The sequence below is a fragment of the Melospiza melodia genome, chromosome 4 (assembly GCF_035770615.1).
Source record: "Melospiza melodia melodia isolate bMelMel2 chromosome 4, bMelMel2.pri, whole genome shotgun sequence".
In the NCBI taxonomy this organism is placed as follows: Eukaryota; Metazoa; Chordata; class Aves; order Passeriformes; family Passerellidae; genus Melospiza; species Melospiza melodia.
The window spans coordinates 21,704,186-21,730,661 of record NC_086197.1 but is presented as its reverse complement, the minus strand read 5'-3'; the positions used below and the strand labels follow the sequence as shown (position 1 = coordinate 21,730,661).

Here is a 26,476-nt window from a genome sequence, read left to right as displayed (position 1 = left end):
ACAGCCCCCGTGCCCGGCTCTTTCACTCGGCACAGGGCACTCGCGGTTCGCTCTCAGGCTCCCCGGGTCTCGACGCGCCGCCGCCGGGGCGCTGAGCGGGCCAGGCCTCACACCGCGGCCACACCTCCTGCCCTCATGCTCCGCTCCCAGCCCGCCCGACCCCCTGACCCTGCACATCCGCCCGTCCCTGGGGCACCGGGGCCCTGCCCCGGCTCAAGAACAAACAGAAAAGCTGTGTCTGGCTTTTTTACTAATCAACAGACTAGTAAACTTTTTTCCCTGTGGTTTTTTTCCTCCTTTGTACTCCCCAGACGCTCAGTTTATACCATATGCTCTGTGTGTGCCAGCCCAGACCTTCCCTGTTCCATCCCTGCAATGTCTCCATTGCTGTCCTGTGATGACAGGAGTGACAAATTCTGCCTATTCTTTCATCCCAGCCTGTTCTGAGGACCATGCATGCTGAGAAATGCTGTAGAAGGAATGGAGTCTGTTTTATGAAATATCTCTATCATATGGACTCTTTGATAGCTATGAAGAAAGCAAACTCATAACTTTAACACAGGAGGAAAGCATGAAAAATTCCCATCTCTTCTGGTGCTTTTTCACTGAGTGTGTGAACAGCCAGTGGTTTTGAGAACCCAACTCTTCCCTCATCTGCTACTGAACTGCCCAGGAGTTACTGGTGGTTCTCCAGAGATAGCAGAGTGACAGTCACCCACAGGCAGGGCCTGTAAAAATGATCATATTTGGAGCAGAGATAACTTTTAGGAGGCAGGGTAGAAAATAAAACAAGCGGCCTTGGAGAGGGGGATACAAGAACTGGAGCTTTTTTCCCTCCCAGCTCTAGTCCAGAGTGCTGAAGGAGGAGGTTGGTGCCCTGCTCTGTTTGCTGGAGGAGACAGGGCTTGGGGCAAACAACTTCAGGCTGGTTTTCTGTTGACTCCAAGAAGCAGAGCAATTACAGCCATCCTCTGAAGTATGGGAGATAAAGGTTATCTCCAGTAAAATGCTGATACTTCTGGGTAGCCCTTGTGCACAGAGAGGAGTAGCTAAGCAAACTCCCTGTGGGCTTTGGGAAACACAAAGGCTCTTCAGAGTCTATATGCTGATAAGGCTCCTGGGAAAATTTTAACCTAACCTTTCTCCAGCTCTTTGCTGTCGCAGAAAACTCTATGTGTATCTATGTGAAGAAATCTCAAGAAGAAAATTTAAAAGACATAACATTTAAAATACATATATATTTCTTCTTTTTTTTTTACCCAAGTTTCACTTTCTACATGGGGAAAAAAGATCCAAGTCCACCAGGTCAACACCAGGGAGATGACCTGAGTGATTGGGGAAATTAAAATATGATGACATGCCACTTTCTTTTTTTTCCTCTGCTGTATTTCATGTGTACTTTAGGCTCTCATTCTGCCCTGTAGAAACTGCAGTTACAAAAGACTGAGTCTACTCACAATTCCCATGTGGCTGTGTATGTGGAACCATCTGTTGGAAAGAGAAGTAAGTTGTAAGCACTTAATAATTGGATTTACATATTTCTGGATTACTAATACTTTTGGATATTCTATCGTACTAAGAAAATACATGAGTAGACAGTGGTGTCTTCTAAGCACTGTTGATAATTTCTATTCCTTTTTGAGATGCTGCTTTGAAATCCTTGTCTGGATTCATCAAACCCTGGCTCTGAAGAGGAAGTGCACTGCTTTCTGCAGTTACTTTTTTCTCTTGAATTTCCTGGTTTAAATTCCTTAGAGCATATTTCTGCCTGACTGGCAGAATATCTAAATGAATAGCTCCTGGCAAAATGTAAACACTGACACATTAGGGGGCAAGTTACTCTAATTGTGAAAGCTAGCAGATATTTGTCTAAACAACACTGTAATTGTTTTAAGGAAGTAAATACAAGAGTGACTAGCTATGAAATGCTTTTCATCTGCTAAAGGAATTTCTTGTATTCATTTCAGGCAAAGACTACAGCAAGGATTCCCACTGAGGTAAATGACCTAAATAAGGCTAAGTACTACCCAAGGTAAAGAAGTTTACAAGCCCCTTAGACAACAAGGTTGCAGAAATGGGATCTTTGTGAGGGGTCATGTGAGCCAAGGAACATGGATTTACCTCCCAGAAGGGCTGGAAGCTACACAAGCACTGGAATTGCTTGTTTGTGTCAGTGGGCAGTTCCAAATGCCTGCGGTGATCACATCCCTTCAGTTACTGTACTAAGCAGGGCTTTTGGGTCTGCCTAATGGTTACTTCCAAAGGTGTGTTAGTGGAGATGCCCTGTTAAGAAAATTGAAAACAAGTTGTTTTATACACCTCTCTTTACCTGTAATGTAAAATTACTACAAAGCAGATGTGGACATGAGATGAGGTTTTTCCTTCTGAGGAATAAGCTTGAATTGAATGTTCCAGGCACTTTCCATGCTGGGATGCCTGAAGTGATCCAAATGTGTTTGGTTAAGATCTGGAGCTCATTCTGAAACAACTGTGGTCAGATCTTCCCAAGGTTTAACCACTGTCCCATCCTACAGCTGGTGTTGCTTTGGGGACTCCTTGTCAGAGAATCTTTAGGAATTCAGCCCTGGGAATTCCAGCAAATGACAGATTTAGCAGCAAACTCCATCCCTAAGCTACTGACTGCTGGAGGCTTATCTGTGCTCTGATTCTATGATTACCACCCTTCCCTTACTTATCTTTCTTGCTAGACCATGAAACACAGTGGAAATAAATAGTAACAGAGGCTGTCATGCACAATGCTAATTATGCATTCAATGCTTCAGAGGTCCTGAGGGGGTTTTGCTTCATGATAACAATATGCTTTCTTCCTCATTTGACAGCAAATTCAATTACATATAAATGATCAACCCCTAAACCTTGACACAACCTTTTATACTGATCCTTGGTCCTGCTGTCTCAGAGATGGCCAAGCCTATCTGGAGCCATTTATTTGCTGTTGGTTTATATGCCTGCTGTAAAATGCTCTATTCCCTTTTTAAGAAACCTCAAGCTCCAACTCTTAAGTTTGTGATTTTGGACCATAGAGTCTATAAAACATCCTGGGTTTATGTTCTTCTGCACTTAGTGGATAGACACAGGATTTTTTAAATCTTGTGTCTAAAGATTTTTTAAAAATACACTTTCAGATAAGAAAAATAGTTGGAGCACGAGGGAAAAGAAAGAGCAGTCAGTGCTTAGTTGAGGTTTCCAAAGACTTTTTCAGGCAGAGAAGTGATGAGCTTGAAGGGTGAACCAAAGGAAACTTAAATCTGGAGTCTATAGGAATCATTAAATATGGCAGGTCTTTCATATACATTACTGACACTGTGAGTGAAATAAAAATCTGCTCCCTGGTCAAAAGAGTAACTGGATGACAGAAAAGAAATCATCAGTTGAGTTGTGATCTTTACAAATACTTTGGAGCTGGGTATGCACAGCACACAAGTATTACCTGACACAGAATTCAGGACAGGGTAGATTTCTCTGAGAACAGGGCAAAGCATAACTGAGGAGGAGGAGAAGATGGGCAGGGTGCAGATAGATGTAACAGTGAGACACCATGATGTAAGATTGCTTGTGCCATGATTGTGCCTGGAAACCTGAGTCAGACCCTGTGGTCCCACAGCATAAAATGCCATGTCAATTTCTCCTAAAAAACTTTAAATTTTCATCAGCAGTAACACTTCCTGTTCCAGTCTGAGTTTCGACTGGCTTTTAAGTTGAAGCTACAAGTAGAGCAAAGAGTAAAAAACACCAGTTGGGAGAATAAACATTACCCTGGCACACTCTGAGCTGGCCAGCTAAAGAATTTATCATACCAGAGCATAAATATGAGGATGAAAGTTCTCAAAAAAACAGATTCCAAGAAAGCCATCTAACTGTACGGCTCTGATGTTCATTTTCTACCTGAAGGAAACCATAGATAAGTGCAAGCTGGGCATCTCCACTGTGGTTTTCAATCTTCATACCAGCTGGAAAGGGATAAGAATAATCAGGAGGCTCTGCATGCTCTGAGGAAGAGTGGCAGCAAAGAAGGGCTTAAATGAAAGCACCTTTTATTTCCTGACCCAGATACCTGCAATAGGTGTGGGTTATCCCCGAGCCAGTGAGGGCAGCACAATGTAAACATCAGAGACACACATAATTAATCACATAACTGAGTGGCCTCAGTGGTTCAAGTACTTCACAATTACTTTTATAAGGGATGTTGCTGTTATTTCCTGCTTAAGACAGGAATATCCAGAACCTTTTGCAACACCAAATCACACCTAATAAGACATTTCACCAGTGAAGAAGCACTCTGGTCTAAATAAAACTCCCAGAGCCACTGTCTGAGGCCCTGAACAGCCAGAAGCACTTAGAGTTTCTCTTTTCCTATTTCTGTGGTAGCACTAGTGTCATTTTGCATCCTGAGGTGCCATCAGTTCCTTAAGGACTGGCCAACCCCAGCATTACGGAGCAGTCTTGGCAGGGATCACTGAGTCCCATTGATGTGGTAACCTGACCTGATTCAATTTTTCATATCTGCTAAGGAGATCATGACAGGATTCATCCCAGCAGCAGACCAGGCGGGCAGCAGAGGGAACCTGAGCTGGAGTTGGCATTCCTAGCCCAGCTCCCTTTCCTTTGTTAGCCTGGGCACTGGTGCTGCTATAAATACTCAGCAGTCACTTGACCTTGGCAGTTGTTTTGGCTGCAGTATTTCTCCTTTGCAGCTGGCAGGGGTTCAAGAGGAGCACATGCCTGCTGCCCCTGCTGCTCAGCTGGAAGGAATGACCTTCCTCTTGCTCTGAAGGTGCAGCTCTGGGGCTGCCTTATGCTCAGCTAAGAAGGACTAATCCAAAGACAGCGACCCCACCTTCTCTTTCTCCCTGCTACGCATTCATACTCACTTTTCTGACTGAATCGGACTGAAAATCAATCTAATTTCTTTTCCCTCCAACAATTCACTTTCAGAGTGAAGGGAAAGAAAATGCACTTTTAGGAATCAACACATTTTTCCTCCATGGCAGATGTGGATTAGAACAGATGGGTCAAAATAACTTGTCTTTTTTCTTTCACTTAAGATGACCAGACAACTATAAATGTATGCTTTGTTTATCTAAAGGTAGATGAGAAAAACCCCATCATCAATGTGTATATTCCATCTTTTCATAATTCCTCATTGAAAAGTTTTCCTAAGCCAGCTGACCAGAACCCTCTAAAATTCCACTGGGAGGTGAGCAGCCCTGCAGGCACTTTGTCCTCTCAGCCTGTATTTTAGGATTAGTCATATTGCCCTCAGATCACATGTCAGGTGCTGATATTCTGCCACTGAATGGCAGATGTCTGTGAGGTGCTGTGTTTTCTCCAGCTAAATTCCTGGATCAACAGTTCACTGCTGAGCAAGCCCTGGATGGTTTCTGTCACATCAGGTTTCAGAATCACAGCCTCATGCCTGGCAGATCTTTCAATGAAGTGTTTTCCTTTGCCAAGGAACCATCCATGGGAGCAAAGGCTGCCCAAGGCCAGTGCCCACAGGCATTTTCCATGGCAAAAACAAACAGAAGAGGGCAGGGCTCTTTCTGCATCCCTTTAATAGCCAACATCTTTTAATGGGTATTTAGATAATATTACAATTCACAAATGCTACAGTAAAAGGCAACTGAGACGTTGCCCAGAAGTCACGGCTGCATTTTTTGGTCATTTACTAAAAATGAAGCAGAGCCCTGGCTGATTCTTAGAGGGGCTGCTGCTACAGCTAAAATCAATTTTAATTTTGTCAGAATACCACACTGTTACCAGTGGCACTGAATATATGGAGCAATGTAATGATACCATTGGAACAGTTCTCTTAAGACACATGTCAGGTGTCCAAGGTGGCTGGGCTGATCTCAGCAGGTTTTCTATGCAGAGGTGACATAAACAGTCCCAGAAAGAGGAGCTTGCTCTGAAAGACATGCCTTTCTGGCTGAAACTCTTTTCAAAGTCTAACTGCACTGCCAAACCCTTTCTAGCACTGAGGGAGTTTTAGCATGGGCAGAATTAGTGGGAGAGAGAGTGCAAAGAGAACAGGAATAAGCACTTGATGAGGATAAATCATCCGTGCTTGTGCAGCTCATTCACTTGCTCTCTGGAAGTCAGGAGAACAAAGACTTGTTTATTTTATTAAAGGTTATTAAAATTACCTTGTACAAACAGGGACAGATGTCAAGTTCTTTCATTCCATGAAGGATGTAGAGCTGTAGATGCCCTCTAAGTGTACCTCCTATCATAGGGCAAGACAGTTTAATGATGTTTGTGCAACAATGGAACAACTGGAGAGAATGGAATGTAATTACTTTTGTGGGTTTATTTGATTTGGAAGGTGAGCACCACATCCCCAAGCAGTTCCAGCAGCTGCAGTGGTATTGAACATCACTTGTGATGTAATGTAGGCAGGCACAATATAATTTGAAATGTATTAAGCAGCATTACACTTTCAACAATTTAACTGAGGAATAGGTTTGCAGAAGTGAATGACTACAGGGTGCATCAGCAAGAGTAAACAATAAGTTTAGGAAATCTCATCATTTTAAAGGGCTTTTAATCTACTCACTGATGAAGAAATACATGAGTGTGATGATCAGTGAAGGCAGCGATGAGAAGAGCATCAATCTGTAACTAGGGGGGTGACTTGGGAAAAAATGGGGGGTTTGACACCTATCCCATAATGTTCATTAATGGTTTGTCTTCACTTCTCTGAACTTTTCAAAATAGCTTAGATAAGGGCCCCTATTTTTCAGATATAGATCCAGCCCAGCCAGGCAGAGAAGTCACAGTGAAGTTATAAAGGAATAAGACAATTCCCGATCACACAAAATGCAGTTTTTATCTGCTTACAGGATAGTTTTCATGCAAAATGCTTTACTATTTTTTAGAACTTTTAAAATAAACCACTTCTAGTTGCACTTTTGGAAGCTGGAAGCCCCTTCAATCTAACATGCATCCTTTTAAATGTATTAACTTTAATTACTAGTCCAAGTACTGATCAATAAAACTAAAATCCAGGCAGGAAAAATTTCTGCCTACTTTCCTTAATGTGCTAAAAAGCAAATCAACAACTGCAGGAAGCCTGTGACTTTCTGAATGTGTCTCAGCATTAGCCTGCAAGTTTACAATGACATGGAGATTTTGGGAGTACAATTTACACAGTAAATCTCTGGCACACGTCAAGGAAAAATACTGTGGTGCTTATCTAGCCAGTGTAGCTCATATCAGTGCTGGGGCTGATTCAAGGCAATTTACAACAGGTTACTTGCATGGGTTACTATTAATAAGAAGTGTTGGAATTACCACCTCGGGCACAGAAGAGGCATTCATGGACACTAAATTGACTGAGTGAAGCCAATTCACACCCCCAGCTACTTCTGCGGTCTGTGGAAATGTAAGCTTCTCTAGAAGGCAGCTCAGAGCACAAGCTTAATTTAGACTCAAGTTACAGGAGAGGCAGAGAACTGATTTAGTGTTTCCCAGCCATGACACAGGGAAGGGACTCTCCCTGTGCTTCTTTGTCCTGGACCGTCCTGAGCTGTGTCTGGTATTCGCTGGCACTTCATCAAGCCCAGTCAGTTGGCTAATGAACAAAAAACTGCTTCAAGGAAATAAAAGTGATCATTTCCTGCTGATTTAATGAGCTGAAATGGCTCAGGAAAAGCTTAGAGAAGCTTGTGGGTCTGAGGGATGAGCAGGGGTAGAGGGCAGCCCTTTGAGACTTGCCTGATCCCACAGAGCTCAGCTTTCGACTCAGGGCTGCTGGGAAACATCACCCTTGGCTGCTTTCTTTGAGAAGAGAAATTTTAAGTGGGCACCTGTTAGATCCAAAACAAAGATATTTGTTGCAGCCATCCTGAAGTTCCTGTCTCAGTTGGCTTTGCCTATAGCATTATAAACAAAAGTGGAAGCTTGATTGGTTGAATAACTGAGCTGTGTTTTATAGTTGGAAGGAGGAGATTCAAAATGTGTCCACAGATATATTCCCTCACCTTTTGTGCATCACCCTTTAGGAACACTGCTGGAAAACATAACTCTCATCACTTCACAGAGAACTTGCACCTGTCCCCACTTCCAGCAATGATTTCCCCTCTTTAAGTCCCTCTAACCAGAGGAACAGATTTGCAGGGTCAGGTGAAACAAGCTGTGACTGAGGACACTCAGGAGCCTCCCAGCATTCGGATGGAGATTGACACTGCGTTTGCCAACAGTTCTCTTCCCCCTCCCCAGGAATCCAACACCGTCAGGGGTAGGGATGTTCCCTCAAACCACCTGATTAAAGGAAGTCTGCCAAATTCTATCAAGAAATCTCTGCCACTATGAGTCCCTTCTGTGTACAGTGCAAAGCTTGTCCTTAGATGCAGGACTCAGATGCACCAATGGAGACAAACCTCCCTCATTACTGGGAAATGTTAAATAATAATGCTTTCTGGAAGCTCAGCTGTGTCCACAGCTTTTTCCACAGAGCTTGTGCTCTGTGAATGGCAGTGCTAAGGGTCCAGAGTGCAATATGGCAAAGGTTCTTCAGATAGCACTGGATGCTTCCCAAACAGGAGGGTGGTCAGTGAGCCTTGACCCTTAACATCAGCAATCTGCTTCAAAGGCAGTGGCTGCAAGGTTGTGACTGCTCTGGAGAGGTTTATGTAAACCACAGACAGGTTTCTGTGTAACAGGCAAAAATGTATTCAGTCTGTCTCCAGAATTACTTTTAACAAGGTAAATTGTGGGATCATGTAAGTAAAAGTCTAGGTGGGACTGGGAGTGGTGAATCTGTTCTCCAGCAAAATTCACTGTAAGCAATATCCAGACATTCCTTCTCCCAGTACAACACACATACAAGGAAACCAGCTCCTAAAGAGGCAGCAAATCTACAGCTGTGGAACTACTTCAGAAGTCATTAAAGGCACAAGATGTGTTTCTATGTGAAGCACTACTGAAAAATCTACCGTAACACGATGTATTATTGTATTACAGGAGGCAATTCTTACTTATTACCTCACTGCTATTACACTAGTGCTGTACAGGACTACTACAAAAATCTTTGTACAAAGACCAATTGAAGTGCTACATAGCAGATATGCCCCACTCTGTTTGTGGTTACAGGGGTGATGGCACTGATGTAAAAAACTCTCCAGGATGAACACGACCTTGCATCTGTGTCTGGAGAGGTGTTAGTCTGACAAGGTCATATTCACTCCTTCAGACACACAAGTGAAACCACAAAATCCATACATAAAAATCTTAGGACTACTAAGTTTCTTGAACAGTTGACCAGTTCAGAGGAAAAAACCCTCATCCTTATTGTATGGAAACGAATCTATGGATTAAAAAATCATTCTCTGTCTGTAATTTCAGTTTCATATATTTTTGCTTGCATATGCACTGTTTGCCCCATTTGTCTTGTCACTTTGTTTAGCAGCTATAGTTTCTCCTGAACCTTTTAATGAGCCAGAGCTCATTAAATCAACAACGTTTAGTTCTTACAAACTGAGTGCTATTACTTACCTAATTGTAAAACTTATCACCATTTATTTCCTCTGGCATCAAAAATATTCATTAAATTAGATAATCACATTTCACTCCTTTTGTACTATAGCCCCCAAGCTCATGATGTGTGTGTTTGGGTTTTTTTTATAACTAATTCCATTCTAAAGCACTTAACTTATTATGAGTGTGTTATCTGTTTGCACTGTCTAATCTTTAAACAAAAATTAAACAGAAAGTTGGCTTGCTGCCAAAAACAAGGAACCGTTCCTTCAAACTAAACCAGGGCAAAAGAAGTTTGCAAAGCTGCCACTACAAGATAATTTTTCTTTATTGTGTGATGTATTTTTCCTCCAAATGGCAAATCCAGGTGAAGAAGCACAGAATTAACATAGGTGGACCAGAATTTTAATTCAGCATCTGCCAGCATTGCGTGTGACAATGCGTAACAATTTCCAGCAGATTAAATCAGTTCTCTGTAACTGCAAAGCTGAACATCTAATGCTTCCCCCTCCATGACATCCACGGGCAATGATGCTTAGAACACATCCATCCTGTAGGGCAAGGACCAGATCCACCAGGTCCAGCACAGTGAGAAAATCTTCACGTTGCCATCAGCCCTACATCCCATCCTGTGGTGCAAGGGTTCCTTCCCTTCCTAGGTTAAACTCTTCATGACTTAGGGCTACAGCCATCATCAGACCATGGCCATCAGAACATCAGCATCCTGCTGTGTGAAACAGTCCCATGAACAGAGTTTTTGACTGAGATCTCTCTTTTTTTAAATCAGGTTTAAGGGTAGTTTGGCGGGGGGGGGGGGGGGAAAGGCAGGGAAATTCTATCTACTTTCATTTTGGGAAGATGATGGGACAGATGGAAGTAGTGAAGTATCTCAGACTTATCTAATGACACACTTTGTATACAACCCAAAAGTTGAAGTGATTAAAATGTATGCACAAAATATATGTTGTAATTGTTGTAATTGTATGAAGGTTACCAGGCAAATTTATTTACACTGTGTCCCTTAACATTAGGGTTTGTTTTTCTGGAGAACTGTGCTGCATCAAAAATGCCAATGTTGCCAAACTGGAGCTGAACTTTGAAACTGTGACCTGTCACCAGGAGATTTTCCATGTGACCTTGGGGAGATCTTTTCACCTCTCTGTGCCCCAATCCTCCATCATCTGGAACAGTAAGTAAGTAAATAATTAAGAGCAGGAAAATGGAATAAGCTTCTTTCTTCTACCCACTGTCTTGCTCCTACCTTGTCTATTTCGATTGAAAGGACTTCAGGTAGGGGATTAAATACCCTGTGCTTTTAGCACTGCATGCAAAATGAAGCCTGATCATAAGAAGAGCTGTTGTAACCTGTGGTAAATGGACTGTCTGCCTTCTAAAGCTTTAATATCTTGCAGATAGGAACGTGGCATTTCCTTCTCTAATTCCAAATGCTAATGTGACTGTTGAAAGTTCATAAGGAGAGAGAAGGATCCTGCCCAAAGAAGACAAAATGCAGTGGTGAATGTTCCTCACAACAGGCACTGGCAGGACAAGGACCTTAGTTATAGTTCAGGAATTAAAAAACTTTCCTCTGGTCCTTCCCTAATATCTCCAGAATCTTTTTATCTCCTTTTCTCCCTATTTCCTTAAATTTCAGCTGTGCATGTTCCTGTTGTGATTATAGAAGACAGCTTTTCTGACCCTTATATTTCATTGTGTAATTATTATTTACCTCCAGGTCCCAGTGCAGCCGTAATTTCAAAGTCTTGAATTGATTTTCTTACAGCAAGCTGCTACCTGAAGTGTCATGTGGATGGCTTAACCCATTTCTTTCCCTGCAGGGGACATTTTGCAAAAAAATGTGTAGAAGCAAAGCAGGCCATGGTTAGACAGTGATTAAAGCCGGCATGGATCTGTACTGATCTGCTGCCCAGAAGAGCAGGTTTCATCCTTTGCTCACCACCATGCTCACAGCATCATTTGTTTGGCAGCTTGGTGAGCCATGGGAATTAATCAAGTTATTACTAAACCTGGCAAAATATCTGGAAAAAAAAAATCGATACAACTTTAAACGAGCCGCAACAACAGAATAAAAAAAAAAGGCAGCCACAGTCATAGGCAGGCAGAGCTAGGCTCTCTGCCTGGTCCCATTTAACCCAGTGACTTATTTGGGAGGACTCTGGAATCCACTGTTCTGTTTTCCCTCTTGTGAGAGAGACTAAATCATGTGTGATGGGGAACCTAAAGCTTGCTGATTTCTTCCCCACTGGAACTAATTGCATACAATTCAGTGTTGTGCTTCTACTTTCTTCCTTTACAGCCAGGAAGATGTAATGTTAGATCACTAGATGAAACAAACTGTGTTTGCTGTTATCCTGTATTTTGCTTGCTTTGGTCCTGAAGGAATTCCAAGAAATCCCTTTCTTCAGCAGCGGTGGCCGATTGTACACCCAGATTTTCAGTCTTTGTGTTCTGTGTGTATGAGGAAAAGGAAAATATCATCTGACTCTTATTGCTACTTACAGTGTTGGATTTTCTTATTACTTTACAAGGCGTTGAACTACATTCACGCTTATTACCATCTTTAAGGGATGCCCTACTGGGATACCGCGAAAGAGAGAGGGTGCTGGGTCTGGCCGAGACCGAGGGAGAGGGAGGAGGCGGTGGCGGTGGCTCTACTCGGGTTACATTCTTTGTTGGCCTGCCTCAGGTTACATCCCTTATTCCTGCCGAGGCATCGCTCTGTGCCTCCAGGAGGGATTCGTCCAACCACCAAAAATCCAACCGGAGTCAGGCCCGGGGCAGAAATCAGCGAGCGCGGAAATCATATACCCCTGACTGAGGAGACATCCCCAACTTGAGCAAGTTCTCCCCGTAAGATCAGGTAAAATGCTTTACTTTTGCCATATTTTATATCGATTGCAGCGATTCTGGCCAAGCCTGTGGTTCTGTGACACCAGGGACCGACAGCCCCGTTGTTCCCTGTGAAAGTGGAGCTGCCGAGGCCACCAGTGTCGCACGGCCACCCCGGGCCCCGGCAGCATCGCTGCTCCCGGCGGCGCGCCCAGCGGTGTCCCGGGGACACAGCTCCAGGGACGGGCCAGCAGCGCGGGCCCTGCGCCACTGCGGGACCGGGGCGGAGCAGCGACATCCTTGAGGCTCCGTCCTTGGCGGGGATTGAGCGCGGCCGCCGCCTCCCCCCAGCCGCGCCGCCGGGCCCGCCCCTTCCGCTGCGGAGCGGTCTTTGCCTGAGCCCCCAGCCCCAAGCCCCGCTCTCTCTGAGCTGCTCCGGCTCCCCTTCCGTTGCGAAGCGCTCGTTGCCCGAGCCCCGCGCCCCTCCCGTTGCGGGGCGCTCGTTGCCCGAGCCCCGCGCCCCTCCCGTTGCGGGGCGCTCGTTGCCCGAGCCCCGCGCCCCTCCCGTTGCGGAGCGCTCGTTGCCCGAGCCCCGCGCCCCTCCCGTTGCGGAGCGCTCGTTGCCTGAGCCCCGCGTTCTCCTCGCCGCTTCTGCGCTGCTCCCGCTGCCCGGTGCGTATGGGGAGATCCCGCTCCGGGACACGGGGTGCTGGGTGGCCGCCCAGCTGGCCCGTCCCTTGACCCCGCTGGGGTTCTGCCTTGCCGCGGGCCAAGCATCCCTGCGTGGCCAGCGGGTGATGCCTGGGGTGGCCGGAGCTGGGTCGGGCTCCCGAGGGTTCAGGTTGGGGTCTGGAATGGCCGAAGCCGAACTGCGGTTCCCGGAGGTTTGGGGTTGGGGAGGTTGGGGAGCCAGGCTGCGGTTCCCCCGAGTGTTGGGGTCTGGGGTGGCCCGAGCTGGGTTGTGGCTCCCGAGGGTTTGGGGTGGCCGGGGTCGGGCGGTGGGTCCGGGCTGGTCCCCGGCGGTTCAGGGCGCCCCGGTGCCGCCGCGGCCCCTGTGTGCCCTGGCGCGGCCCTGGGCCTCGGGCAGTCTCGGAGGGAAGCCGGGGAAATCCCAGCCCGCTCCCTGCGGCCCGGCTGGCTCGTGGAGTCCCGTCCCGGAGCCCCGGTGTGCCGAGAGGTGAACCGGCAGCGCTGATGGAATTTCACCTCCGGCGGGTGGCTCTGGGAACGGCGGTGGCGGGGTGTGCTGCCAGCCGCTGGCCGGCACAGGGAGGGCAGGCACCTGGAGACCTAGAGCTGTGTGGGTGGTGAGGGGTGACTCGTGGCTGGGAAGGAGCCCTGCGAGCAAGGGCAGCGTGCCCGGAGCTGCTTTACGTAGGCTGTGGCAGGTGACTTCTCCCTTCAGAACATGCCGTTGGCTCCCTCTGGCCTGCTCTGATCCGCATCTCTCCGTCTCTCCTCACAGAACACCATGGCCACTGTCAAGGACCAGCTGATCAGCCCCATTGCGGAGGAAGCCAAGGTCCCCAACAACAAGGTCACGGTTGTCGGGGTTGGCATGGTTGGGATGGCCGCTGCTGTCAGCGTCCTTGGAAAGGTACGGCTCAAGGACAGCGTGCTCCCCAAGCCCCCGTGCTGTCGTGCTCTGCCTGTCTTAGTAAAAGGTGGGACATTTGGGAGGTTGGCACAGGAATGAATCATTAGCAGCTCGGGTAAGCAAGCAGTGACCTACAAGCCTGACCTCCACATTCAGCCTCTCCTTGTTCTCTCACTTTTCTGTCTGTGCTTAGCAGTAAATGTCTCATTAGGCAGAATGATTTTCCAGGCTGCTGGGAAAATGTAGGTAGGAATGATTTCACAGCCCCTACCAAACTTCTCATTCTCTTCTTAGTTTTTTATTCTTCCCCAACAAAGCTGGAGTTTGCTTGGTGAGGGTGCTGTGCTGGGCAAAGAATGGGGACAAAGCAAAAATCTGGGTGAAATATAGGATAGCAATCAAGACTGTTTGCTTTCATTCTTTTAAAGAATATGTGCTCTAGTAGCTGAAAATACTGCTATCCCCTTCAGCAGCTTCCCTATTTCTCTTAAGCCCTTTTCGCTTGTTTATATGACTTTATTTTTTTCCAAAGAGGTGTTAGCTAGTTTTTAAATAACTAAAAACAGAGGGCTGAACTTGGAGATTATTATGACTTTTCCTGCTGCTGGTTTGTGGGATATGTTTGTCAAATCTCATGGCGCAGTCTTTGAGCAAAGTAAAGCCTTATTAATCAGTGAGGATGTCTTGTACTTTGCACTTTGTTTTTAGAGAATATTGTGAATTCATCAAATTTGAAAAGACAGATAGAAACCGCAGACTTTTTTTGTTTTTAAAAGAAGGCACCAACAGATATGCCCTGCACCCTTGCAGGGGTAGATCTTAAATCAGTTAGCTTAAATCAGTCAGATGACAAATCTTGCTTGTACAAATAAACCAGCTGTAATTTGTTTGTAGATGACCCTCCAATGTATTACCCTGAGGATGCATGTTTTAATGCATGTTTAATTATATTAAAAAAAAAAAAAGTAAGGCCTTTCACTTGCTGATATTCATGAACCCTGTGAGCAAAGAAAATTTAAAGAAGGAACAGGCCACATTGAAACTAAGTGCGAAACTGATGTGAACGTGGCAAATAGTTTTTAAAACAAATAAGTAAAGAAGAAATTTAATGGAAAAGCAGTGATGAATGATAAATGATAGTTCCGTGTGGGTTTTTATATATAATGATTTTTAAGCACATGGCTGCCTGTCATGGCCTGAAATCAGTTGTTTTTGATGTAACCTGTGGGGGAGCCCAGGTGATGTTACCACAAATTGAACCACAATTCAGCATTCATTTAATGCACTTCTCTAAGCAGGGTCAAACTGCCTTGTCAGATATCTAGGCACAAAGTTTTACTGTTATGAACAGTATGCACCAAACCCAGAATAAGAAATGGTTTTAAATTCTTCAAGCATGGATGATGACATGGAGTTTATTTGAGTCAGGCTTCTGCTTTTACTCTCTCACAACTATAAGCTGCAGTATAAAATGTTTTCATAATAAAACCATCTGGTTCTTGTAACTGAATTATAATAATGTAATAGAATCATTTGGGCTGGAAAAGATCTCTTAAGATCATTGAGAGCAACTATTAACCCAGAACTGCCAAGTCCAGCATGTCTCCAAGTGCCGCATCTAAAAGTTCTATAAACACATCCAGGGATTGTGACCCAACAGCTTCTCTGGGCAGCCTGACCACCCTTCTGGTGATGAGTTTTTTCCTGCTATCCAATCTAAACCTCTCCTGGCACAGGATCTGTTCAGTCCCTTGTTCCCTTGGAGCAGAGCCCAACCCCATCTGGCTGTCCCCTCCTGTCAGGGAGCTGTGGAGAGCAGTAGGGCTCCCCTGAGCCTCCTTTTCTCCAGGCTGAGCCCCCTCAGCCTCTCTTGATGCTCCAGCTCCATTCTCCAGCTCTCTTCCCTTCTCTGGACACGCTCCAGCCCCTCAATATGTTTGTAGTGAGGGAATACAGGATTTGAGCCCAGAGGGACAGTCACTGCTCTGGTCCTGCTGGCCAGTCTGTTGCTGATACAGCCAGAATGCCTTTGGCCTTTTTGGCCAGCTGGGCTGGCTCATGTTCAGCCACTGCCGACCAATATGATGTGGGTTTGACTTGTGCAAAATGCTTGGCTCTAGTACTGATTTCAGTTTGGTGGTGTGGTATTAACTGTATGAATTTGCATGACTCTAAAACTTCCACATTACTTATTTAGTTCCTGTTCAGTTAGAGACAAATCATTGATATTACCATACTGATTAGAAATGGGAGCTAAATCTGTTCTGCAACATAAATATCACACAGTAGCTCCTGTAGAGAAAAATAGCTAAAGAATCCTTTTTCTCTCAATTTCAGTGTTGAGGAAGTCTGTTCCCATTGTATATTTTTGTGAAATGAATTGACTGATGGCATGTTGAAAGATATTTAAATATTTAAAACAGGCCTGTTTGCTGGATAGATTTAGAGGGTTTGCCACAACTCTGAAAGATGAAACTTTTTTCCAAAGATAGTAACTAAATTAAGAAGTGCTTTCCTAGCAAAGGGTTGGCTGTGCACTCAAGGTCTCCACAAATTATACCTTTTTTGGAAAGTCTGAGTGGGTTTTGTGAATCTGTGCTATAGTAGCCTCAGACTTCATGAGATGCATCAGAACACCAAGATAGAGCTGGTTTATTTGGAGAAGAGATGCTTTCAGATGGGTGAAACGTGTTACTTTAAAATGTAATTTAGCTCTGCTCTGGGTTAACTTTAAAATGCATGTGAACTGCTTCATTGACTCCACATTTTGTTGTTTTTAGGGTCTTTGTGATGAGCTTGCTCTGGTTGATGTTATGGAAGACAGACTAAAAGGAGAAATGATGGACCTGCAGCATGGGAGTGTGTTCCTTCACACTCACAAGATCGTGGCAGACAAAGGTGCACTTCAGTTTCTTTGATTTAACACTGATATTTTGTGACTTTGCTTCATAGTGGAGAATTAGTTGTGCAGTCCTAAAGAACTCTTAGGATTTGGCATTGAAAAAGGTTAACTGTGTGAGTTGGGGTGAGTTCAGATGAACACCATAATGGGAGTGGCTCTTAAGCTGGGCTCTCTTACATCTCTTAACAATTTGGGGCTTGTTTAGTAAAATTGATTTTAGTGAAACTGTATGTAGAAGAAATAGTATTATTTTCATAGTGGAAATGAGAGTCAGAATGGCTAAATGGACTCTCAACACCCAGGTATTGGTATATCAGGTCAATGTCAGGAGATGTTGCTGGCTTTTAAACTGATGTCTTGGTTTTGGGTTTGAATGCAGAAGCTCTCTCTAACTCCTGTATTAACACAGTGCTACTGGAATTAGTGGAGTTATTTTAAACACACTCTGTATCTTCTCTCCTGTGCTGTGGTTAGACTATGCTGTCACTGCCAACTCCAGGATCGTGGTGCTGACTGCAGGAGTCCGTCAGCAGGAGGGGGAGAGTCGCCTCAACCTCTTGCAGAGGAATGTGACTGTCTTCAAAAACATTGTCCCTCACATCGTCAAGTACAGCCCCAACTGCATCATCCTGGTGGTTTCCAACCCAGGTAATGCAGTCTTCTCCTAATTACTTACAGATTTGGTTTGACAAGATACAACATTAGTTAGTTCTCAGAAAATCTCTTCAATTACAAATTGTTGAAACTTAATAGCTTTTTGTGGACATCTGAGAGTACAGACAAATACTCTGTACTTTCTGATGCTCTCTTTATTCAGAACTTGCCATTATGTCCATTTTAAAAGAGTACTTTGTGATAAATACTTAAGGTCTTTGCATACTTTGGCTTAAGCAGTAGGAAGTTTAAATTTTTTTCTCTCTAATGGAAGCTTTTGTGTCTGGATAGCATAGGGCTGTTTTTCAGCATGAAGAACTTGCCCTGTAGTTGTGGCTATATTTTCAGAAAAAAGCATTTGCATGCTGAAGCCTATGGTGAAACAAGGGCTGTCTGTACTCCACAGTTCAATTAAAACAGTAAAGATTATGCATATTTGTTCACTTGCAAGTATCTCATTGCACTGAGACAGTTTGGACATCTGGATGTCTAAAGGTGACTGTAAATATTCTGATGTGCTTTGTTGGGTGTCCCTGTAGGGTTGTCCTTGCTTAATTCAACATCTGAAACCTCTACTGAAGAACTGTGGTGATGAAGTTGACACTGCTTTTAAAGAAAACCTGGCAGAGTGGAACCATTGTGTGCTCTGTTGGGGGTTGAGTGATTATCTGGTGTACAGTCAGCCAGTGTTCTGAGCGAATAGAGTGACTTGCAGCAGTTCTAAGCACTTACCTGAAAACCACACTGACTCAAAGATCAGGCTGTTCTTGTTCTAGCAAATCTGAATTCAGCCTGTCGACTTCTCTCCAGCAGAGCAGCTGCAGGAGGAGAATTGCATGTTGCTTTTTCAGAATTATTTTTATAATTTATATTTTTGTTTTTTCAGTGTGTGGAGTTTTGTCCACTAGTCTTACATAGTGAAGGTCATTGTGAGCCCATGAGAAGGAGCTTTGGATGTGTAACGTTTGATGCCCTTCCCTGCCCCAGCTGAGGCTGTAGGGCACATGCCACTGGTGAGGTGTGAGCTGTGCTTTGGTGCCTGAGCAGAGCAAATGATGGGTTTCAGATCTGGGCACACAAATGTGTTCCCTCCTGAGAACTGCCTGGCTCCTCAGAGTTGGAGTCAATTCCTGCAGCCTGGTTATTGCTGTTGCTTTGAGCTGTGAATTAGAGCTCTCTGCTCACATCCTTCTGTCTGCCCTACCTAGCTCTGGGTTTTTTCCTAAAACTGTATTTTTAGAAACACATGCAGCTAAAGCACATTGCTCACCTGGCTTTTCATGCTGCAGAGGTGGTAGATGTAGAAAGTGCTTAGTGCACAAATCAAGAAATTAAACCGAAGGAATTACCAGCTACACAGAGTATGTAAATCTCAGACTTTTGGTTGTAAATTGTTTAACCTGTTGTTGTGATGGTGAACTGGAAGGGAACATTATTCAGGAAATTGCTGGAATGTTTTAGCCACATGAGATCAGTCCCAGTTCTGAATGCCCTAGGGCCTTAACTGTGACCAAAAAAAAAGTGTGTCCAACTTCAGCTGGTAGGAATCTAATCTCTAAAGACCTTCCTTGAATTTTCTTAGGACCCATCAAGCTACTGTTTAGAATTTAAAGCACTGCATCCATTTTAATCCCCCAAACAGCCAGATCTAAACTTCCTTGATCAGTGAGCACGACTGTGTTTTGAGTCCTCCTGATTGCCCTGCTACGCTCAGTAAGGAAATTATTGGAGCATTCTTGGTGTGAGTGGAGTTTCATTTGCCCTGCATGCTTTTCCTTTCAGTGGATATAATGACCTATATCACATGGAAGCTGAGTGGGCTGCCAAAACACCGTGTGATTGGAAGTGGCTGCAATCTGGACACGGCCAGATTCCGTTATCTGATGTCCGAGAGACTTGGGATCCATCCAAGCAGCTGCCATGGCTGGATCTTGGGAGAGCACGGTGATTCCAGTGGTAAGGAGCAGTTCTGATCTCCCTGGGAATGAGCCAAACCATAGCAGAGGTTGAGGTTTCTTACAGGATTCTGAAGGAACAGCTGCAGTTGAGCTCAAGTAACTGGTACTTTGCTGTAATTTTATGAAGATTAGAGTTGAGAGAAGTGCAGGAAATCCACCTACACATATTTAATAAGTGTAATTGTGGCTGTACGATTAGAGCCTGAGCTGAGAAGGCCAGTTTTGTGAGGCTGTGTTGTGAAGGCTGCAGCTTGCTTCTCTTTATCCTCAGTTTTTGGTGTACCATTCCATAGCCTTTGGCACAGTTCTCCTCTGAAAGCAGTATCAGCACTTGCTAGGACAATAGCAGAGCTTGTTATTCTGGCAGTCCATGTCCAGGATAACAAAATTATCCCTTACCTTGTTTTGTGACTTTTCTCCTTGCTGTTTAAAGCAAAGATAGTTTTAAATATGAAAGAAAAGAAATTTATCTGTCCTGATTGAATTCACGTATTCCAAGTCTGAAATGCTGCAGCAGAACATTTATGTACATTGTCAATACTTTATATTTTCATGTTGTGTATTTCTAAAGGAGCCAGCTCTTCATTGTCCCATTGCATTTGATCAAAGTACAGCGTCTGATCAACAGCAGCAGTTTTTGTAGCCAGCTCTATACTAATGAAAGCAGAGTTTGGCTGAGCACATGCAGAGCTTATCCTGTGTCATTGTCACAGCTGCTTTTGCTTTGAAGTAACTCCACATTCCTGCTTACTTCCCAAAAACAGATACTCAACCTGCCTCTGATCTTCCAGGATGCAGGGAGAGGTGCATATTCCTGTCTTGATAGTTTAAGTTTGCATATTGCTGCCCTCTTATTTGTGTAAATAAGAACAAATTTCTTGAAGGCTGATCCTAATACTGATTAGTGAAACTGCAAATGCTGCCATTTTGAGTAAAATGAGTTCTAAAAGGCCAGGTAGCTAAAATATGCCTTTTTACTAGAATTTGGTATTTCTGACTTCAGAAACTTCCAGGCTCTGACTGCTGTCACATGTTACAAGTGACTTGTTTAAGTGCCAGTGCTAACACAGTCTCATGTTTGACTCCCAGAGTTCTCAGATTTAACTGTAGCTAAATAAAAACGTAAAACCTGCCTCAGCCATTGCTGTTGTTCTGGTTGCTCCTCCTTTGTTTTCAATTATTTTGGCTAGGAAAGATGGAGGGGGAGTTGCCAGGTGCTGCTGGCACTGATGTCCTGCCTCTGTTGCAGTGGCTGTTTGGAGTGGAATGAACGTGGCAGGAGTTTCCCTCCAGCAGCTGAACCCTGCCATGGGAACTGACAAGGATCCTGAGAACTGGAAGGAGGTCCACAAGCAAGTGGTTGCAAGGTATGATGATCTGAGGGATAATGTGGATGGATACCATGCTGACACCAGTTTGTCTGCAGTCTGTCTCTTCTGGTGCAGTTTTCATGCCCTCTTAGGTAGAGGGTTGCTTGAGTGAGTGGGACTGCTTTTTTAAACACAGAAATGAAGGATTTCAGCTGGTAAGGTTTGTCTCTGGCACGAGACAGGTTGTTGCATAAAAAATCCACTCTAGTGCTGAAGCACTTGAGCTGTGAGTGCTTGTTTTCCCATATGGAGTTTCTTCAGTGGGTAACTTTGTTCAAAGGGCACAAGCCCAAGAAAAGGGAACATGTTTGTGTGAGCAGAGTGTTGGAATTGGGGAAAATGCTGCTCATGGATGCAGGAGAGTTTGTGTACAGCTGGCTACGTGTTGCTAAGTCTTTTGTGAAATGAGTATACACTCACTGGGGTAAAGTGTGTGCAGATGTTGGCTAAAAACCTCAGCATGTAGTGGTGCTTTGACTCTAAATATTTGACTATTCCATTGTGCCCCTGGCTGAAACAGAGCTTGTCAGGTATAGGTGCCATTTTCTACTTAACACTAGGATCTCTTCCTAGATGGAGCTGATTTTGTTTTCAGCTAATCCTGTGAGAACAACAAGATTCTTTATTATGCATAGTGGATAATGTGGGGATAATGTAGATTTTATGCTTTATCCTCTAATGTTGAAACACATAACTTGGACATTTTAATTCCGAAAAGTACAGCGTGTTTCAGGAGTTTGAAAATTTTTAAATGGCTTACATTGACTGGTTTTAAGACTTGTAATCTGCAGTGACTTGCTTGAAGACATGTTAATGAAGTTGTATTTCAATGTTTCCTAGCGCCTACGAGGTGATCAAACTAAAGGGATACACAAACTGGGCTATTGGCTTCAGTGTGGCTGACCTCTGTGAGACCATCCTGAAGAACCTGCACCGGGTTCATTCAGTTGCTACTCTGGTGAAGGTAAGAATTGGGGGCTGATTGGACACTCTGGCTCTTTTTTGTTCTGGACAGGCTAAATAGCCTCTATTAGCAAGGTGCTGAATGAAGGAAGCTTTGTAAAATACTACTTTGAATGTCAAATGGCAGCTTAATATTGGTGTTTCTTCTAGGCTGACCTCTTGTCACAAGTATGGAGCTGAAAAGGAAGTTCTTTGTGCAGAACTACCTTTGTGTGAAGCTTTGCTATGTGTAGCATATGCAGATTCCTTGAAAGGAAGTTTTCAGTGTAAAAATGGAAGAGTTCTTGGAGGCTCAGCTGTGACTCCAGGAGCCACTGTCCTTTTATAGCTGGTGTAACCGGCTGCATGTGGTCTGTACCAGCTCCACAGCCTCTGCTGCAGCAAGGGCTCTGAGCTCCCTCTGTTGGCCTGTCCTAATCCTGTGTCTGAATCTTTTCAGCTCCTTGCTGTATAGAACTAAAGTGAGAGAGAGGTTTGAAGGTGGGGTTTCTGCCATCAGCTGTTTGCTATTGCCAGGCATTTGGTCTGAAACAGCTCTATAGTATTTATTTTCTTGAATTCATTGTGGCTGAAATTTTTTCTGCAGGTTGTAAAACAATGGTTTTTGAGCTCTGAAACATAAACCAACCACTGATATGTGGTGACAGGCCTGTGTCTGATCTCTTCTCTTTGGTGACAGGGCATGTATGGCATTCAGCATGAGGTCTTCTTGAGCCTTCCTTCTGTCCTAAGTGCCTCTGGCCTGACGTGTGTCATCAACCAAAAGCTGAAGGACGATGAGGTGACCCAGCTGAGGAAGAGTGCGGACACACTGTGGGACGTCCAGAAGGATGTCAAGGATCTGTAACTCCTGAATGTTAGGTTCCAGCAATGTTGTAGAAAAACAGCACGTTGTTTGCGGATGGGGGTTCTACTCACTGTGTATCTCAATGGTCTACGTGAAATGTTCTTCCAGACTTTTGTCCATGGTAGCTAAGCTTATGCTTGCTGTAACGCACAACTTTGCAAACAAATAAAGCGATTTTCAGGCGTCTCTGGTTGTCTTAGTGACTCTTCCAGTATGTAAATTATCTGCCTTACTGTGGCATTTTCCTTTAGTGTTTGCCACAACTGCATGCAATTGTAGACTTGATGTGTCCTTCTAAAATGTTGGAAACAAAGTAGTAGGAGTGAATTGGTGGGATTTTGCTAGCACCACCTTGCTGTGAGACTTTTCTCAGTCCAGGTGCTGAGTAAGTGGAGTTCATTCCCAGACCTGTTTCTGATAGAGGACTTTATAGTTTTACTGATGAGTAGGGGAAATGGAACAAGCATTTGGCTCTGTGCCACCAGCCAAAATTATGCCAGCAATAAGGTTCTGTATGCCTCTGGCGTAGAAAGAGTCCCCTAGATCCTTCCCTCTTCTGGACTAAATTCTTTGCTCGTTAATGGTGCCTAGTTCTTATAATTCAAAAACCAATATTATTTTATATTTGATTATCCAAATTTCAAGGCTTTTTTTCTGGACCTAGACTGGAATGTTGTGGTTTTGGTCTTTTTTATTAGACAAGCCAAGTTGGGTCTTAAATCTCTAAATTTCAGCATGATTGTTAAAGGCTTTATATACTTGGAGGGGGGGAGCAGATTAAAAAAAATATCATAGTTTATTTCTTAATCACTGTTATGGAGTAAATATTAACCATAAAATAGAACTGCTCAGCCTAAATGTCCAGGGGACAGACAGCATCAAATCCATGTGTCTTGTGGGGCCTGTTAGTTTTGTTTCATTACAAATGGTCTGAGACTATGCTGCAGCAATTTAAAGCTCTTTTCTATCTGCATTAAAATGCTTTGGATATTGGACTAAAACACTTTGACAAGCAGGTAGCTTAATTTTTGTAGTTCCTTTTAAAAGGGAAGGTCATGCAAGTGTTGTTACATTGCAGGTTAACTTCTGTGATTCAATAAGGATCATGTAGTTACTGAAATATTCGTGGCATGCTGCTGGCAGCATTATTTACAAAGGGTATCCCAGAGACCTCGGGAGATGTTTTATTCTTAGTTACAGGCTGAATTCCAGCCTCCTTTGCCAACAGGGGGGAGGAAATTATATTCTCTGCTTTCCTAGCTTGGTGTGGAGATCTTACTGGAAGGCTTTCCACACCTGGATGGATTAAAGTTCCTGCTAAGAACTGTTCATGATCAGCTGGATTTAGGAGGTAAATGGCACAAGGTGCTGCTCTTTTCAGGACATGCTCGTTAGGAAAATTCACCTGAGCACTTCTAGTACAGGAACCTTGCACAGTTCCTTCCTGGCTTTGTTCTTAGACTCTTCTCAGCAGTGAAGTAATTCAAAGTTGTGTTGCGGGACCTTGCAGGATTCTTGAGTGATGTGCATGAAGAGGCATCAGCTGTCTCAGGGAACAGGGAGTGCTCCCTTTCCCCTTCTGGTGGTGTTACATACTGATTTTTGAAGGTCACCTGGCTACAGTTATCAGGATTTTTCACTGACTGCATCCTCACCCATTACAATGTAGGGTCAGACCTTGTTCTGTGGTTGGCAAACTGAGACCAAAGGGACATTTTGAGCATCCATGGTCCTGGTGCTTGAGCTGAGGGATTCTGTCACCTGCTGTCTGTCAGCTGCTTCAATCCCCTCCAGGTGCACAGGGGAGGCTTTTTTTGTGAGTGATCACAGACTTAACAAGATCTTTAGTGCCTAGACATCAAGCAAAGAGAGAACTCATGAAAAAATCTGTTCTGTTTAAAGACAAAGTGGACACAGGTGAAGGAGGAAACTGAAGGAATGGAGAAAAAATTGGTTTGTGTGGTGAGAACTTTTCTTGCACATCAGCAATTTCACTGTACTACCCTTTTTTCTTTCTACTTTCCTTTTTTTCATCTTCTGCTTTTGGGGCAATGACATCATGAAGAAACATTCTAAAAAATTTAGGCAGCAGTGAATAGCCATTCTGGGTGTTATGCAGGATTAGTTCCAAATTGTTAAATAGGAATGAGTATCCTGGGTTAGTGGGTTTTAAGCTTTTACAAATAGGCTCTTCAGCTGTTACTTGCATCCACTGATGCTTGTAAGACCTATGCAAGGACCACAATGATATTGTGATTATTTTCTCTTAGGAATCTTAGCACACACAATCTTTTATTTTCAGTGCAGCTGCATGGCTGTAGAATAGCTTCCCTGTGTGTGTTTATACAATACCAGCCTATCACCTCCAGTTACTTGGAGTCTATCCATAATTTAGTATTGTATCAAACATATAAATTCCTAAATAACAATATTGCTATAGGATATCTGTGGGTTTTAATCCAAATATAATAGGTTTATGTTTTCTTCTGTATGCTTTGTTTGTTCAGGCCATTGATTCACAAACTCTGCTTGTTTTATGTGGTTTTTAGCCACACTCCTGTGTCTCAAGAGGTCCTTGGCCCAGCAGAGAACATTGTGGTGCTGCTGGGCAGATCAGTGCAGCTAGCAAGAAGAAATGCTTCAAAACACTTCAGAAAAGTGAGGACAGCCTCCTCTGTTCACTCACACAGGGCAAGATCAGTAATGTTATTTTAATTGCCATAAGGCTCTGGACCCTCTTCCATTTGCAGGTGCACAATTACTGGAGAGCAGAAAGTCACATTGACTACCCTGCAAATGTGCATATTGACAGACAACAAGGGACTTTTAGTGTTAAATTATGTTCTTTTTTATTAATCAAATGGTAAAATTGGGACAGGAAATTGAAGGCACATTCAAACAGTGAGTGTTAAAATGAACACATAGCTGCAGAGGGATGAAAATGTTTCATAAATGTATTTTGAAAACTTGTGGTGCTGATGTGACTTTCATATCTGCTAACTTAGAATTGTAGTTTATGGTAGTTAGGTGACTTCAGTTGCTCACTGAGTTCCTCTTACCTTGTGTTTACAAACTTCATGTTAGTTAGCCTTGTGCTGCAAAGAAACGCTATTTCCCCTGATTTACAGGTGTCAGTCAGACCAACTAAGCCACAAACTCTCAGTGGACTGTGGATGCTGAACTGCTTGCTGTCAGTGTGACAAGTAGCCCAGAAACATTTAGGAGTCAGATCCTTACATTGTGCTCCTGTGGCCTCCCAGGGCAATGTCTAATTTTGGGCATTTCTTCTATAAACACTTCTCCCCTAATGCATGTGTGTGAATCCAGCCTTATGCAAGGCAAAACTTCCAAAGCCTTTCTGACTACAGTAGCCAGGGCCTTCCTAAAATGCACACCAGTCCCTGTGGTGTTCTACATTTTTATAAACTGCTCCTGAGATACCATTGCTGTGTGAGCTGTTATTTTTTGGCAGCAAGGGAGCTGTGCAAATCATTAACTTAGAATGCTCTGTTGGAGAGGTCAGGCTCAGGAGGGCTGGATTTGCTCAATATCTGAAATGAATCATTTACCTGCAAACATAAGCAACAAGGACCAGGCAGTGGCTATGCAAAGTAAGACTTCTGAGTAAATACCCTTTTCTTTATGGTCTTCTCTTTAATAGCTCTCTCTTCAACTTTGTTAGGTATGTTTACACATTCAATACCTGAGGTAAAAAATCCAGAAAATCTGTCAAAATAGCATGAAGGTGGATTCCTACCAACACTGATTTTTGGAAGGAAATATTGATGATTATTGTTCTCTGAGATACATTAAATGAATATACAAAGGGAAACAAAC

The 26,476-nt window shown here is 43.9% G+C and overlaps 1 protein-coding gene across 2 annotated transcripts; it reads left to right on the top strand.

Annotated features, from left to right (window-relative positions):
• Positions 1-12,196: 12,196 nt before the first annotated feature.
• LDHB (lactate dehydrogenase B) lies at positions 12,197-22,825 on the top strand. Of its 2 annotated transcripts, none has more exons than XM_063154221.1 (8): positions 12,197-12,379; positions 13,814-13,945; positions 16,726-16,843; positions 17,322-17,495; positions 19,284-19,457; positions 20,709-20,826; positions 21,670-21,793; positions 22,472-22,825. In XM_063154221.1, exons 2-8 carry the CDS (start codon positions 13,820-13,822, stop codon positions 22,637-22,639), a joined length of 1,002 nt encoding a protein of 333 aa, XP_063010291.1. In that variant the 5' UTR covers positions 12,197-12,379; positions 13,814-13,819; the 3' UTR covers positions 22,640-22,825. The 2 variants fall into 2 exon arrangements, with proteins under 2 accessions (XP_063010291.1, XP_063010292.1); XM_063154222.1 differs by lacking the exon at positions 12,197-12,379 and adding an exon at positions 12,892-13,020.
• Positions 22,826-26,476: the final 3,651 nt, after the last annotated feature.